This window comes from Scleropages formosus, chromosome 5 (genome assembly GCF_900964775.1).
Source record: "Scleropages formosus chromosome 5, fSclFor1.1, whole genome shotgun sequence".
Taxonomy (NCBI): Eukaryota; Metazoa; Chordata; class Actinopteri; order Osteoglossiformes; family Osteoglossidae; genus Scleropages; species Scleropages formosus.
In genome coordinates, this window is record NC_041810.1 from 22,984,817 (window position 1) to 23,000,927 (window position 16,111).

Consider the following 16,111-nt stretch of genomic DNA (forward strand, 5'->3'; position numbering starts at 1 on the left):
GGCAGAAAACTGTGTGCGTGTGCGTGCGCGTGCGCTTTTTATATGTTGGCAAAGGGCCTCGTTGTCTCGAGCTCTTTTGTGTCCCATGCGTTTGAAGAATGATCAGTTGGACACGCTTGCATGCTTGGCAGCCGTACCGCGTGTCTGGTGGCATGCATTGGTCTAAGTGTAGCGTGTCAAGAGTGTAGTTCTGTTCGTATGCAAGCTTCTTTTCTGCGGTATGTGCAAGAGTGTGTTATCTGAGTGGTGCGTGCCCTTTACCATGCCTGTATATTGAAAGTGTGTGCGTTGTGTGTGAGAAAGCGTGTCCCGCTGCTGAACGGCCCCTTGCTCCTGCCAGGTGACGGCTCCCAAGCGTAAGCACCAACAAAACGACCAGCCCAAAAGCCCCGAGAGCGGCTGCTCGTCCCCGGAGCCCGAACGGCCGGACTCTTCCGGCAGCGAAAGTGAGTTGTCGCGCGCTGAGGGACCGCGGGTATCGAAGTGGGAAAGGTCGCAGGTTCGAACAATGACCCAGTTGTATAGATGGGTAAATAACTGTAGGTACCTTAACACTGTAAGCGGCTTTGGGGAAAAGAGTAGCTGTGCGACGGCTCCTGGAGCGCACTGCCGACGGCGTGTGTCTTTCTCTTAGGACACAAAACGAAGCACGGCGGCCGGTTGCGGAAGAAAGGAACGGACCTCAGCGAACTTCAAAGTGCCATTGAATGTATAAAAGAAACGCAAGAGGACATTAACAGGTACCGCGATGCTCCGCCTCCACTGACGCTTACGCTCCGGACCACTTTGATTCTCAGGCCGCTGTCCCTCCGCGCTCTCTCACTCTCTTTCCCTTTCTCCAGGAGCATCACCGCCCTACGCAGCCACGCAGCCACAGCGCAGACACAGCCGGAAAGCAGCTTCCTGCAGCAGCGTGACTACGTCCTCCTCATCTTCCTCATCCTTGTACAGATCATCGTGAACCTCCTCCTGAAGTAGGGGTTGAACTGCAAGTAAGAGACCCTGAACTTCCACGTGGGGGCAGAGGTGGAGAAGGGGCTAGAAAAGGAGTCAGTGCCTGGAGATCCCCCCCTCCCCCTCGAATGAGAAGACGCCTCTCCACACACAGCAGGCGCACTCTGTCACCCCCCCCCCACACCCCGTTAGGGGTCACAAGACCAGTTTTACTTTGTGTTATTACAGCAGAAGGGCAGCTGTGGCACAGTGTATGACCTGTCGTGGGAACAAGAACAGCGGCCCACAGCAGATCTACAGTAGAAAAATCTCCCCAAAAGAGCGCACTGAACGCCATCAACAGAACGGCTGGTTTTACTGGTTTTACACCGTTTACAACTGTTTTTACCCTTGTTCTTCTTGCCGTTTGTCTGTTTGGTCCTCTGGATGCCGTGTTCAAGGAGAAGAAGTGGTCCAACTTGTTTTTTAGTCCTATGAACAGTTTTATGTCAGAAACACCGGGGAGGGTTTAAAGCAAACTGCAAAAGAAAACGGATAATTGTCATTTTTATTGGATAATTGCGCTTTTACTAGTAAGTGAAGTGTAGTGTGAGAAGCACACAGGGACGGTACCTCGTTTTCCGCTCCTAGGTGTCTTATTGTCACCGAGGGGACTGTACAGTTCTACAGCATTTACCTTTGTCCCCATGGAGGTTCGATGTTATTCTTCATACCTGACGAAGGGAAAGGAACCACAGTACCACGGTACCACAGTAACTTGTAAACTTAGTACATGTATTAGGCTCAGATAGCATATGTACAGCAAGCATAGTGTGCATCACAACGCAATAGGGTTAGAGATACTAGAGACACACAGGAGGACCATCTCTCGTACCGCTGCGTCGCTCTGGGCCTCTTGTTCCTCCAATAAGATCTAATCTCATTTGTTTCTCCTATTGGTCCTTAGAGCATCTCTGTTCACTGCAGGAAGACGGTAGAATGTGGTATAAAACTTTGTCTTTCAGTGCCTTGTTGGGTGGCCACTTTGTTGGAGGTGATGGCTGAGTGGGGGCAGCGTGGAGGGCTGGATGTGCCATAGCCTTGGAGAGCCCACCCCCTCACGAGATTGTGGTGGATCCTCTCACCTGCACAGGGCAGAGGGCACCTTTGTCTTTTGTCAGCAACAGCCTGCCATCAGAGCCCAGTGTTTGCTTGTTTGTTCGTTTGTTTTAGCGTTTAGGCAGCGCCCCCCCGAGAGGGGGGTCCCTAGTCAGTTGTATTTTTTATTTCCATTTTATACAGAGCACACGTTCTTCTCAGTGGAGTTGTTTCAAAAACCCATTTATATGTGCTGTGATAAACTGTCATGTTACATCACTTGCCGTAACAACGTGTACAGAAACGTGTGGCGACGGAGCCTTGTCACTCCTCTGAATATTTTTACGAGACATTTGCAAAACTTTGTTTTACTGTTTTCTTTCATCTAAATTATCTGTACCACCATATGAATAAAAATCGATACATTACCGCGTGATGTCTCGGTCTGAGCTGAGTTCTGGTATTCATCCACTTCTTTCACACACACACGAGTCGGAGGCTCCATGTCTGTGTGTGCTGTGGAAAAACTGGTGAAAGACACAAAAGGCCAATTATTTATTCCCACGAAGAGTGACTTAAGCAAACCCGATGTTTTCTGCCAAGGCGTGAGGCTCTGCTCAAGGAAATGGGCAGCATTCTTCCTTACAGGAAATCTGATATCAATCCAATCTGTCCATTATTAATGACCATTTGTCCAGTCTAGGGTCCCCGTGGTCTGGAGCCTGTCCTGGTACTGCACAGCTGTTTAACAGAAACTTCTGTGTAATGCCTGCTTACAGAGAATTAAATACATGATTCAAATATAGCAGTCCAAGCTATATTTAGACTGTTGGTGTGACGCACTTTTTGTGTTGTTGAAGTTGTGTGTCGCTTTGCAAAAGAGTGTCTCAATGAACAAAGTTAGTTAATTTAAAAATAAAAAAAAAAAACTACATTCCCCGTTTGGAATTGCAGCTGTTCCCACTGTTTAAAATACACATTCCAGTAGTGCTGGATTAGGTGTTTAATGTTCCTTGGAGCCTCTTCAACATTAAAAAAAGGGAGCTGTTGGGTTCGAGGAGGGACCAGATGTGTTATTTTGCTCTTTACTAAACAATAGCACGCTGACACCTAAAACTCTAGTGGCTTTTTTACTTTAACAAATACTGAGATTCTACTGATAAGAGCAGAGCCATTAAGCAGAACCGAAAACTAACCTTAAACATAAACATCTTACGTTGTGCCTGCACAATAAACCCAACTCCCAAGTGTTCTCCCCTAAATAGGAGCCTGCGGAATAAGTGGCAGCATGTTGGCACAGTGAGTAGCACTGCTGTCTCAGTGCCTGGGTGGTGTGAAAGGATGCGGGTTCGATCCCCACTCAATCTGTGTGGAGTTTGCGTGTTCTCTCCGTGTCTGTGTGGGTTTTCTCCCACAGTCCAAAGACATGTTGTTCCCCCATAGTGTGTGAGTGATAGAGAGTGTGTTGCACTGATCTATGGATGAGTGACCCAGTCTAAGTAGTGTATCTAGCAGTGTAAGTCTTTGGGTGCTCTGGTTTCCTCCCACAGTCCAGAGACATGCTGTTCAGGTTCCCCCATAGTGAGTGAGTGACACAGAGACAGTGTGTTCCACTGATGAATGGATGAGTGACCCAGTGTAAGTAGTGTATCTAGCAGTGTAAATCACCCTGGTGAATAAGGTGTGGGCTGATAACACTGCATAGGGTTCACTGGAAGTTGCTTTGGAATAAATGTAAATTTATTCTGCTAAATAAATAAATGTAAATTAAAAAAAAAAAAAACCCACTGAGACCAACAATCAGAGCTGTAAGGAGAACACAGGGCTTAGGATGCTGCAGGACAGGGGTGTCGAGTCCCATGGACCGAGTTGTGTCGAACAGTGAGGTCTGAGGGTTGGAAACGCTCTGGGAAGGCCGCACCAGGACGGGCGTGCAATGGGTCTGGCTCTGCGTCTCCTCCTCCTCTGCCCTGAAAAAAGCAGCAATCAGTTCTTTGTTTTTTGACAAATGAAAAAGAGCTTTATGCTTCACAATGATTTTAAAACCCCTGCAATTAAGTACAGACAGTAACATGCACTGTAACTTGAAAGCACAAAAGTCACCAAAATAAGAAGAGTGAGCTCATCAAAAAGCAGTGTAACCAGTTGCAGCTGAATTCTAAAAATAAAAAATAAACCTAAAACTAGAAATTACCTTAGCATAAAAAATTCCAAAATATAAGGAAAACAGGTTTCAAATACGTTCTATACTATACACCTACAATAAGCGAAATTTTGTGGGCTCTTTCTACACGTTTTACGGTACCTTGAATGGAAGACCGGAACCGGAAATAATGAGCTCCTAGGTTACAGCCCTAAGCATTTCCGCCTTTCAGTGTCTCATCGTTCTACCCAGTAAGCTAATAGAAGACTGCGTAGATTTTTTCTTCACGTGCATAGTTGCACTGTTGAGCCTCATCTGACCGTCCGGTAAAGGTATATATATTTATAAACAAAGTAAGAGTTTGTAGTTCTGGTTTTATCAATATCATCAGTTTGGTTTGGCTTGGCTTGGCTTCCAGTCTTCACTAGCACTGAAGTACACTGTTGCATGTCCAAGATTTTTACTATTTAGTCTGATCATCACGCCGGTACACATAGATGCAGGCATTCATACTCAGAATTATGTAAAATTTTCTGAAAGAGACTCATGATTCCACAAACAAAATATTTCAGGCGAAACAACATACATTGCAATAATTAGTTTTTCCCTCACCGTTCAATCATTCTCCATTTTTTAATTAGATAATAATTGTACAATATCACATTTACTACTTGAATTTATTTTAATTTGTAAAGCTGCGGTTAGTGGCGTTAGGATAAGGTAGCAAACTTGTTCCCTAATTTCCTAATATTAACAAAAACAAAAAATCTTGAGGATTTTGTAGATTCCTTCCCTGTAATCTCGCGTAATTAAAAACAGTTGTTTACACTGATTTGGCCATTAGGGGGCGCTCTGCGGACACCCAGTGCCTACTGTGTGTATTTTGTTGTTTACAGTCTTATTAAACTGGATATTAATTGTCATCATATTAATTATGATAAATTGACGAGACAGCAGTAAAACCCTCTTTCCTATATTATCAAACCTTGAAAAAGGTCCAAATAATCCGGCAATCCTCAACCCCTATTTTCTTGCAGTTGATACTGGGACGCCAGTTGTGACATTTCAGGTGAAAACTGTTCTCCACGGTGTCGGCGAGGACATGAGGGAGGTCCAGCGAGTGGGCCCGAGGACCCTGTTACAGGTGGCGGAGGCTCTCGAGGCCATTGTCTGTAGGTGCGTTGGTCCCCACGGAGGCCAGGTGATCTTCACCAAAGACACGGGTGAGGTGTCGATCAGCCGGGACGGCAGGCGTGTGCTCGCCTCTCTGGTGTTGGATCACCCGGTTGCCAGGTATGTTGTCCCAAGAGCAAGAGCCAGGTGCCCTTTCCTGTTGCGCTGGCAGTTGTGTACTGCGTGCCATCGTGAGGAACGGAGCACCTGTCCAGGACCGGTCGTACGACAGCGCTCGAAATAGAGCCGCGCTTCATGTGTTCCTTGTTTCTTGGTTTGTGATGTCACACTTCAGTTCAAAAACGCTGTGACAGATGCGCACTTTGTGCGTTTCCCACGCCGAGTGTGGGCCTGAATTTGACGTGTGTGTTTTACTTCTCGAACCAGAGCGCTGCTGGGCTGCTTGTTGGCGCACTGCAACACCGCTGGGGACGGCGCCAAGTCCTTTGTCCTGCTACTGGCTGCTCTGCTCCGGGGCACTCGCGCTGCTTGTCGGGCCCAGGGCAAGGCGGGTCCGCACGGACGTCTGGCGGCCCAGCAGGTGTCGCGCTGGCTTCTCTCCTTCCAAGAGGAGGTGCTGGACGGCGTGATGAGGGACCACATTGCTCCACACACCACCGCCCTGTTTTCCCACACCAGTCCTGCAGAGTCCCGGGCCAGAGTGCGCCGTCTCATGGAGGGATTCTTCTGCGGCAGAGTGAACGCTGCTCACTCTAAGTTTCTGGCTGAAATTGCTAGTGACTTCTGCTTCCGCTGGACCTGCAAACCGGACGGGGCCGATGTGCTTCGACTCGTTCCTGACCGCTTCCCGGAGCTCCACACCGCAGTGACGGGGCTCCCTATTGACCGCTCTCACATTCTGCAAGGGCTGGTGATCCACAGGGACTTTGCTGTGCACTGCCCCACGGACAGACCCTTAAACGCGCTGGCCATCAGTGTACCTCTACAGACCTCCCTGCCGATGGAAGCTGATGGTACCCTGATCATCACTTCCAGCCTGCAGCTCTGCAGTTTTGGCAGCTGGGTGGCCGATAACATAGAGCGCACAGTGACTTCCCTGAAAGAGCTGCAGGTGAAGCTGCTGCTGTCTTCCGTGAAGCAGTCGGACCTGGTACTTTACCAGGCCAAGCGGGCTGGCATGTCAGTGGTGGAGTGTGTCAGCCAAGAGGAGCTGTCTTTATTCTGTCTTCTTGCTGGTGTGTCTCCATTCGCAGACCTGGGATTCTGGGAGGGAGTCGGTGGGAAACATGTTGCTGCAGTGACCTTCTGCCAGCCTGTGGTGTTGGGCGCTCACAGGTATGTGCATGTGGGCTTCCCAGAGCGCCAGGGCTATTTACCACACTGCCTTGTCCTGTGTGGGCCTGTGCCAGGCCTGACAGCCCAGTGCGTCTCGGCGTTCGGCGATGCCTTCCGGACGCTGCAGCGAACCTCTGAGCCAATCTGGTTGCGCCACCGGCGAAACAGTGGAACGCAGGCTTGTTGTTTGAGGAACGTCACAAGTTCGCGGGGAGAGCAGGACAACATCAGAAATGGTGATAGGTCGGATTTCGGCGTGCAGCAGACAGACGCCAAGGAACTGCAGGCAGCGTCGCTGGTGTCAGATAAGGGTGCCATGAGGACACTCTCTCAAGGTCAGTGTTGTAACAAGAGGACTGAGAGCCCAGATCTGGTATCACCACTGAACTGCTGCATGCCACAGGACAAGAGCTGCAGAAGTCAAGGTCGAGCCTTTGGGAGAGATGCAGAGGAAGGGCTTACAGACAACCTGGTCCGTTCAGAAACGTCTGCAAGGCCAGGTGCAGTGTTACCAGTAGGGGGCGCTTTTGAGTTCCTGCTCCACCACTACCTCTGGAAACATTCCTTCGAGAGCTCCTGTCCAGAGACCAAGATGTCCTGCAGACTGGTGGCTGAGGCATTACTCAACGTACCCAGGCAGCTCTATTTGCGCCATAATGGACACGGGCATTTTTTAAAGGTGCGCACCAACTTCATATCGTGTCTCAGACACCAGGAGGTGGTGGGATCGATTACTGATGGACCAGAGGCGCTGGAGTCGCTCGCCTGCAAATACCAGTTGCTGGCATCTGTTCTGCAGTGTGCGGGAAGGCTGCTGTCTGTGGACACTCTAATTTATACCACTGCTCTTGGGCTGAGAGATAAAAGCAACAGGGATGATGAGGATGATGAGACCTGAGTGTTCAGTTGTGGTCATCGTCTGTGACGCGCAGCTCTGGCTTTGTGCAGCTGTTGGAAAATGTAGAGAGGCACCTGCTGGCGTGGTGAGGCCAAGACTGTGAAATATCCATAAATGTTTTTTTCCACTTGCACGTAATGTTTATCTTATTCCAACGGTGCTGTAAGCTGGTTTGATGCCTTCTGATCTTACAGTGACCCCAGTTTATCCCGCATTAAACATTTTACTACATTGGTTTTACATGAAGTCTCTGTTTGTTTGATGGTGACCTCCCAAACAAGGACGTTGAGTTTGTTATATTTCAATGTGCCCTTGTTAGGGGCAACAGGAAGTGCAGTGGGTTGTCCCGGTGCCGTACAATATGTACAGTTGATACAGTTTATAGTTATAGACACAGGTTTGAATCCCCTTCCGCTGCAGGTCCTTTGGCTAATTGCCCTGCTGTGTTAATGGGTAAATCTAAGAAGCTTAGTGTATAAATCTAAAGTTGTCAGTTGTTTTAGAGAGAAACTTTTCAGCTAATAGATCAACAGGAGGTTTGAAATAAATGGTAAGAGTGACTGAGCATCGACAAAGTGGGTAAAAAGAAGGTAGTCTCTAAGCGACCAGCTTTTCGTACTGCAGTGGCATTCTGTTCTCCATGAAATGAGCAGCTGCTCTTGCCATTATATGTTAATCCCGTTTCTGTGTGCTGTTCTGTGTCCTAATGTAGTGCACAAATTGTATTTTCTCTGGGATGTACGTCGCTTTGGAGAAAAGCGTCTGCTAAATGAATAAATGTAAATGTGTGCTGCCAGGTGCAGAGTGCAAGTCTTGTTGGGGGGTGCGTTCAGGAAGGGTGCAACTCGGACACGGGATGGTTACTCACCATTTACATTTTTTATTTAGCAGACTCTTTTCTCCAATGAACTCTATGTAGAGTTATCAGCCCGCACACCTTTTTCACCAAGGTGACCTACACTGCTAGATACACTACTTACACTGGGTCACTCATCCATACATTAGCGGAACACACTCTCTCTGTCCCTCATACACTGTGGGGGAACCTGAACAGCATGTCTTTGGAGTGTGGGAGGAAACCAGAGCACCCAGAGGAGACTCACGCAGACACAGAGAGAACACACAAACTCCACACAGACTGAGTGGGGATCAACCCCACGTCCTCTCGCACCACCCGGCCGCTGTGAGACAGAAGCACTACTCACTGCGCCACTGTGCCACCTGTTAAAGTACAGAGAAATGCAAGAGAAAGCCTCTTTTATTTGAAATGATTTGGTAGCAGTAATTTTGTGTGGAAGGGAAGTGGTGACCTGTGTTAACCAAGAGACATGGAGATAAAAGGTTCCAGGAGCAAGGCGCACCGTTGAAGGTCACCATGACAGCTGCCAAGTGGAGACCGATGGAGGAACTTCATCAGTTAGTTCATCTCGCTGATAAATCCTTGATGCTTGCCCATCACTCCCAGCCCTGGTGTACAGTATCTGGTCCAGAAATGGGCCTTAGCTCAGGTTTAGGGAGAATCAAACAAGTCAGTGCTCATCTGTGTTTCATCAAGAGGACGTCGTTCACGGTGAAACAGCGTTGGGGGCTGTTATTCTGAAAATGCCCTGCCTGAAAGGCCTCTCTGCGGCAGGACGCCTCCCCGCCCGGTGCCGTGGTCCGAAGGCAGGCCAGTAGACTGTCACTTTTAAGCCCTTGTTCAAGTTTCCAAAAATAGCGTGAGCATTCTCTGAGCAGATTATTCATCGAGCGCTCCTGCTCCTGCCCGGAGCCACTGCAATGGTGGCTCACGTTGGCTGCGACCCCGCAAGGCGACCCCACCGTTGTGTGCTGATGCAATAAATATAGTAACACTGAGCTACTGAGTTCCTGCGATTAGAAACCGCCGCTGATGATGGGCTCTTTTCTTGTGATCGCTCCCGAAGTGGCGGGTTGTCACTCTGTGGGCAACGTGCGCCAATTCGTTCCAAGCGCTTTGAGGGTGGATGTAAAATTAGGATTCAGCATAGCTGCCCTGAAGCTTCCCGAATGTTGGAGGAATATAAAAAAAAATCTTCACTTTATGTTAATTTATATCCACCGCTGTAGTCCAGAGGAACTGTGTTCATTTTGTGTGACTAACACTCTCAGAGGCCCAGAGACCCAAGGAACTTCCACCGTGTGCTTGCCTTCACCTGTCCCAGGTACAGTGGAGCCAAAATGCGGTACACAGATGGAAGAAGCTGAGAAGAACAGGATGTTAATAAAAGACAGTGTGAGACACATTGCTCTCTTGTGACTCTTCCCGCTGATCAACAAGCCAAGGAGCGACGCTGGACTTGTCTCCCTCAGTGTGGATGTCTAGTGCTGAACAGCTGTTGTTGCCTAGGTCACTGTTGCTAGGCAACAAGTCCTTATCAGCATATCACCCCTGGGCCCTTTTGGTCTGAAAGACTTCAGCACTGAGCCAAAATCAAAGCGTCTCCTCATATTGCGATGCGGATATTGTGTTTGCGAGATCTGAAACTGGAACACGGCACTTTCTGGAACGTAGCTTGAAGGGGGTGCCCTGGAGAGAGGATGCACACGTGGTTGGTGATGTTTCCTATCGGAAAGCATTTTGTGTCGAGTGTTGTCCTCCTTCCCTCTCCACATGTCATTAGTGACACCAAAGGAGGAGAATTCCAGAGAACAGCACACAGATCTCCGTGGTCTCCAAGGTCCATCCCCACGTGTTCTGCACCCTCTGGATAACGATAAAAGATGAAATCGGGGATGGTGGCGAGATCCTCTTTAGCGCGACCATTCTCTCTGCAGAGCTCGGTCGATGGTGCGAAGCCGAGTCCTTGTCCTACCCCACCCCCGCTCCAGCCCACCCCCTTAAAGAACAATAACAACCACACTGGTCGTAAAAGCAATGGTAATCCTGCCTGCTGACTCAGCGCTCTATTTGTTCCTCATGGGGCCCTCCCAGGACGACTGAGGGGGCTGCAGCATGACACCCATTGAGAGCGGGATTAGCGCGGCGTTAGCGGTTTCCCTGCCCGCTGAAGGGGAAATCCCAGCTCCCTGTACTACTGCCGCAGTGCTGTGTCCAACACCGGGCTCAGCAGAAGCCCCAGTCCCTGCTGGCCAGCGGAGCTCTGTCCTTTCTGATCCAGTTGCGCGCAACCAGCTGGTCGGGCATGTTGAGTGCTGATGAGAGGTTGTGTCCCAGCTTGGATTCGGTTACGTGCGGTTTTTCCACCCCTGGATGCATACTGATGAGATGCATGGTGACACTGGGATTAGTCACATTCTGGCTGACCTTAGGTGACCCTGACATCCACGATACTTGCTGACGCAGCCCTAGCGGGGGTCATCCTGATTGGGGGATTACACGCTAGGTAGTACGGAAATAACGCACACGTTGAAAAGTCCCGAAATGAATACGTTTTCACCTGACGTGATTTTAGCCGAATGTAAGGTTGTGTTCATATTGCTTGTTGACCCGTCATGGTAAATAGAGTCATCAAAGTTTATTTCCCCGCGGCACGTCTCAGCCTTTCTTCATCCACTGACATTAAAGGTACTTTCTGTTCAGGGATCTTTTTCATGGTTTCATATCGTGAACCCAAACTCATAATGCGTTGTTCGTCTGGATAACTCAGTGGTGTGATGCTCCAGGCCGGCGAAGAGAAGGCAGTTCACCGCACCGTCTTCTCGCTCGGTAATCGGATAAAACCTCCAGCACAAAGTGCCACCTGTTCCATCCAGGGATGTTAAGGCTGGAATAGTAAATGAGCGGCGTCACGCTGAACAGAATCGGTGGGACAACTGGTGGAGTACGTTGAAAAGACCACAATTAACATTTAATGGGAAACATCCTTCATGAAGGAATGACTTGGTCAGGTGTTGTGCCTGTTTGTCACTGCTGTACTTCGCCCTTCTCTCCCTTCCTCGTGATTTTGCTGAGCTGAATACTGGTCTCACATACCGAACCCGCATTTTTGGATAAGTCAGAATTTTGAGCAAATGTGATTTGTACCTTGAAATTTACCTAATGAGAGAGACATCAAAAGGCCAGTGACGAAGTTCAGGTCCTCTTCGGTTGGGACGTTGAGGAGCCAGAATCGAGGTGACCAGAAAAGCTCGGCCCCGTGAAGAAAGGGGAACGCCAAGATCCAAGGCTGGAGACGGGACCCGTCACTAAAAAACAAACTTTCCTGGTTGCAGATCCCCATTGTCCAAAATGAAGTAGAGGACTGGGAAGATGGACAGCAGATGAAAGCATACTAGGAGGGATAAGACCTGCTGCTGACGTGTCCCAAGCAATCGATGGGCTGACAGCCTTGGTACCCTGGCTTGAGGACGACCAGTGATGGTGCTGTCGGGTCCCCACCTAGTGCTAGGATGGTATTCCTGCTCACGTCTTGTGCCTGTCCTCCGCAGATTCCTAATGGGAAGGGAAAGGTCCATCAGACCTTGTGGATGTGTCGCTGCTTTCACCAGGACTGGGGACACCAGTGGTCATGGAAGGTCTGGCTGCCTAATCTAGCTCAAGGGGGGGTGTGGAAAGAGGTGCGGTGAGGGCCGATCCCCAATACCTGCCCTGCCTTAATGAAGAGATGATCACCAGCTGCCGATACTTGAAGGCCCATCAGCAAGGTCCTCGTGAGGGTAACGCGGGGCGACCCAGGAGCTGTGAGGGTTACTCTCCTCCGTTGATGCTACGGTAACTCCTCCACACAGCTGCTCTTGCCTTTTGTCAGAGGTTCAAGTCATCCCTGTAGCTGTCAGTGTTGTTCAGTTCTCTTCATACTGTAAACACTGGCAGTTGCTTATTTCATGAAGTGCCTGCGCTGAAGGGGACTGTTCAGCAGTCTAATATCACCTCTGATCGCGTCGAACGGTAATGCTCATCCGTGGGCCGTCTGATGAGTAGCGCACAGCTAGACAACACCGATTTTATGACTTGTGCTCACCAGATCCTGTTGCAGGAGCAGTGAGAGAACTTTGAGCTCTCACTTTCTCTAGATCCTTTGTCTGGCTGAGACGCTGCTAGGAATTAAACTGAAGGTACCTTAGGAAGCATTTCGAGCGGCTCTGTGTCGGGGTTGTGGAAAGGTTGTATTGTGAAAAGTTGTTGCACTCAAAAAGCAAACTGCGTGAATTTAAAATATTAACAAGCTGTATTGTGCTGCATACGGCCTCAAGGTGAGCAACACTCTGGCAGCGCTGGAAACCACACAGGCACTTTACACTTCCTACCACGACTATTCTTATCTCGGAAATCAATACGCCTGCGAAGCCAAGGTGGCTCCCATGACATCAACAAGACTCGATCATCCGCTACAGCCCATCCAGACTGCTGTGCTCTTTCACATCTGCCCGCCGCACAAAAGGTGAAGCACGAAGGTTCTCGGTTCTGGTTCCGTTGTGGTGGAACGACCTCCCCCTCTCACTCAGAACTGCTGAATCCCTGTCCACATTTAAAAAGGGTCTGAAAACTCACCTCTTCCAGACTCACTTCTCCCATGATCTCTTAAGCTCATGTAAAGTATAAATGTTCATGCACTATAACTAAGATCATGCCCGGATAAACCTTTATGCAGCTACTCCTGTAATGTAACGGAAATGTTTATATATCTCAAAAAAAATGATTACTTGGAAGATTATCAGAAATCGTCAACATTCGGATGAAGTATTATACAGCTACTCGTGATGAACATTGTTTCATATCAGAATCAGCTTTATTGGCCAAGTATACCTGGGCATACAAGGAATTTGCTTCCGATTTAGAGCAAACCTACAGTGCACATTCACACATACAGGCTACATACACATTCTGAACTAGACATAGACTAATACAAACATAATTACAGACAATGCAGCAAACAAGAACATAGTACAATGCAGACAGAACACAACAAATGACAGAACGCAATACCATGCAAACATAGCACAACTAAATGACCAAGCACAGAAAAAAAGTATGCGTTGACCTGCAACGTAAAGTGACATTATAGTGCAGTGATTGTCAGTTATTTAGAGAACATATTGCGCATGGGTATGATTTTGCACAAAGTAGGTGAAAATACTTGAAATGACAGTAGTAGTACAGAGGTTACTACATATTGCACATATGTAGTATGATGTTGATTGCACATGGATATGATATTGAACAAAAGAGAGAAAGAAATAGATAGGGGTTGCGGTGGCGTAGTGGGTTGGACTAGGTCCTGCTCTCTGATGGGTGGGGGGTTCAAGTCCTGCTTGGGGTGCCTTGTGATGGACTGGCATCCTGTCCTGGTTGTGTCCCCTCCCCCTCCAGCCTTGCACCCTGTGTTGCTGGGTTAGGCTATGGCTCCCCGTGACCCCACTTGGGACAAGTGGTTTCAGATGGTGTGTGTGACATAAAGAAACATGTTGCATGAAAGATATAAAGAACATACTGCACAGGGGTGTAATGTTGCACAAGTATGGTACAGTAGTAGGTGGAAACAAACTACTTTGGAATCATGCATCTAATTGATGCTAATGTAATGAACACATTGTATTTTCTGTGAAATGTACATTGCTTTGGAGAAAAGTCAATGTAACTGTCCCGTGACGTCAAAGTTGATCACTGTTGACGCTGTAACTCGGTGTTAGCATGGTAATTTCAGTACAGTCTCTTTGTCAGTGACACAAAGCCCCTTAGTCTGTTAACTCTCTCAGGGCCAAATTAATACTAGCAATAGGAAAAATCTGATTTTACCAGCTGATGCTAATTTGCAACATCTGCCTGGAGAGGGTTAAATACGCTAGTGTAAACTGGTGTTTATGCAACGAGCAGCTGTGTCAGGTGGTCTGCATGCCTGGAATTTCATACCAACAAGTCAGCATATTTGAAAAGTAAATCATTTTTTTTTGTCATCTACAGGAGGGTACCATCTGGCCTAAGCTTTTTGCTGCGTGAGGCACTGCACTGCCATAAGGCCCATGAAAATTGCTGTGCTCTTTAACAACTGTCATATGCAAGGAATCAGAGCTACTTCTCTTTACAACTGTAAATTGAGTGCCTCTTCTCTTATGTGGATAGCAGTAGGTGGATACACTGCAAATCCACATCTGTAATTGGGCTGTTGAGTCTTCCTCTTTTTGGAACACATTTCAATATAATTATCTTGTTGGGTGGCATGGTGGCACAGCAAGTAGCGCTGCTGTCTCACAGCACCTGGGTTGGGTGAGAGAACATGGGTTCAATCCTTGCTCAGTCTGTGTGGAGTTTGCATTTTCTCTCCATGTCTGCATGGGTTTCCTCTGGGTGCTCTTGTTTCCTCCCACAGTCCAAAGACATGCTGTTCAGGTTCCCCATAGTGCGTGAGTAACGGAGTGTGTGTGTGTTCCACTGATGTATGGATAAGTGACCCCGTGTAAGTCACCTTGGTGAATAATGTGTGTGGACTGGTAACACTACATAGAGTTCATTGGAAGTTGCTTTGGAGAAAAGCGTCTGCTAAATAAGTAAATGTTTAATAACTACTTGTGCAATAAAGAAACCAAAATTCAAATGGAGCTGCAACATGTTTCTCTTGACACAAAGAAACAGACGCATCAAGGGAACAGGAAGCAGCAAGAGCCACCAAAGTAGAGCAATGACTGAGAACACCTGCCTTCCTCCAGACACGCTCTACTCTCAAGACTTGGCAGACTAACAATCTCTACAGCGAACCGCTTTATGAAAGGCAATGACGGACTAAATAGAGGTTTTTGATCACGTTTCGTGTGGTCGGACACCTTACAGGTGGACAACAAGAGACAGTGGAGCTGAAAAATGCCCCCCCCCCGCCCAAGGAACCATGGTGCCCATTTGCTAAATACCACTGTAAATAATCAATGACTGCTGAAATGGGCAATGGTGGTTTTACTACATAAACAGTAAAATATCCGATGACAGCATGCATTTTATATAAGAACACATACAGTATTTACTGTGGCAAAATAATCCAGTTGGGTGAATTGTAGCCTTTTATAGAAGTGCAGTTTATGCCAGGTCCATTGCATATAAAACAACATTTTTGTTGTACTTTCCCAAAATTCATTTTTATTTGTGTTCTGTACCACAGAGGGGGGTGCGGTGGCACAGTGGGTTGGCCAGGGTCCTGGGGTTCAAGTCCCGCTTGGGGTGCCTTGCAATGGACTGGTGTCCTGTCCTGGGTGTGTCCCATCCTGGGTGTGTCCCCTCCCTCTCCAGCCTTACTGCTGATCTATTCACAATAAAACCCAAAAGAGTAAAATGTTCTCATAATTACAAGCATGATTTTACAACTTGCACATAAAAAGGCTTCATCCACATACACAGGTTCAGTAAATACAATACATGTAAATGAAATACAAAGAAAGTGTGAAGCGGGAGGTGAAAAGTGAGAAGGACGATAGTATTCGGTGAAAGTTCTTAAAGTCCCTCATGTGGAAGACACATTTTGTACCTTCAAGTGTATGGGTTGTCAAGGATTTGGGTGTCCTGCTGGATGGAAAGCTGTCATTAGTCAAAGCATTTACATGCGATACAAAGTCGCGCTTCCTTCAGTTAAGAAGCCTGTAATGCTTTATTGTCGGGTTGTCCG

The 16,111-nt window shown here is 47.9% G+C and overlaps 2 protein-coding genes across 6 annotated transcripts in view; both read left to right on the forward strand.

Moving 5' to 3' along the window:
• The window catches only part of LOC108942325 (oxysterol-binding protein-related protein 8-like), a 48,664-nt gene extending 46,205 nt beyond the window's left edge, over positions 1–2,459 (forward strand). For all 5 annotated transcript variants that reach the window (XM_018765597.2, XM_018765593.2, XM_018765591.2 and 2 more), the window contains 3 exons: positions 341–446; positions 635–740; positions 843–2,459. In XM_018765597.2, coding sequence (XP_018621113.1) covers positions 341–446; positions 635–740; positions 843–978 — 348 coding nt within the window. In that variant the 3' untranslated portion in view covers positions 979–2,459. The remainder of the gene's footprint in view (positions 1–340; positions 447–634; positions 741–842) is intronic.
• A 1,954-nt stretch (positions 2,460–4,413) lies between these two features.
• bbs10 (Bardet-Biedl syndrome 10) lies at positions 4,414–7,745 on the forward strand. The gene is made up of 3 exons (XM_018765400.2): positions 4,414–4,506; positions 5,212–5,467; positions 5,735–7,745. The coding sequence occupies exons 2-3, from the start codon at positions 5,277–5,279 to the stop codon at positions 7,539–7,541; spliced, it is 1,998 nt and encodes a 665-aa protein (XP_018620916.2). The 5' UTR covers positions 4,414–4,506; positions 5,212–5,276; the 3' UTR covers positions 7,542–7,745.
• Positions 7,746–16,111: the final 8,366 nt, after the last annotated feature.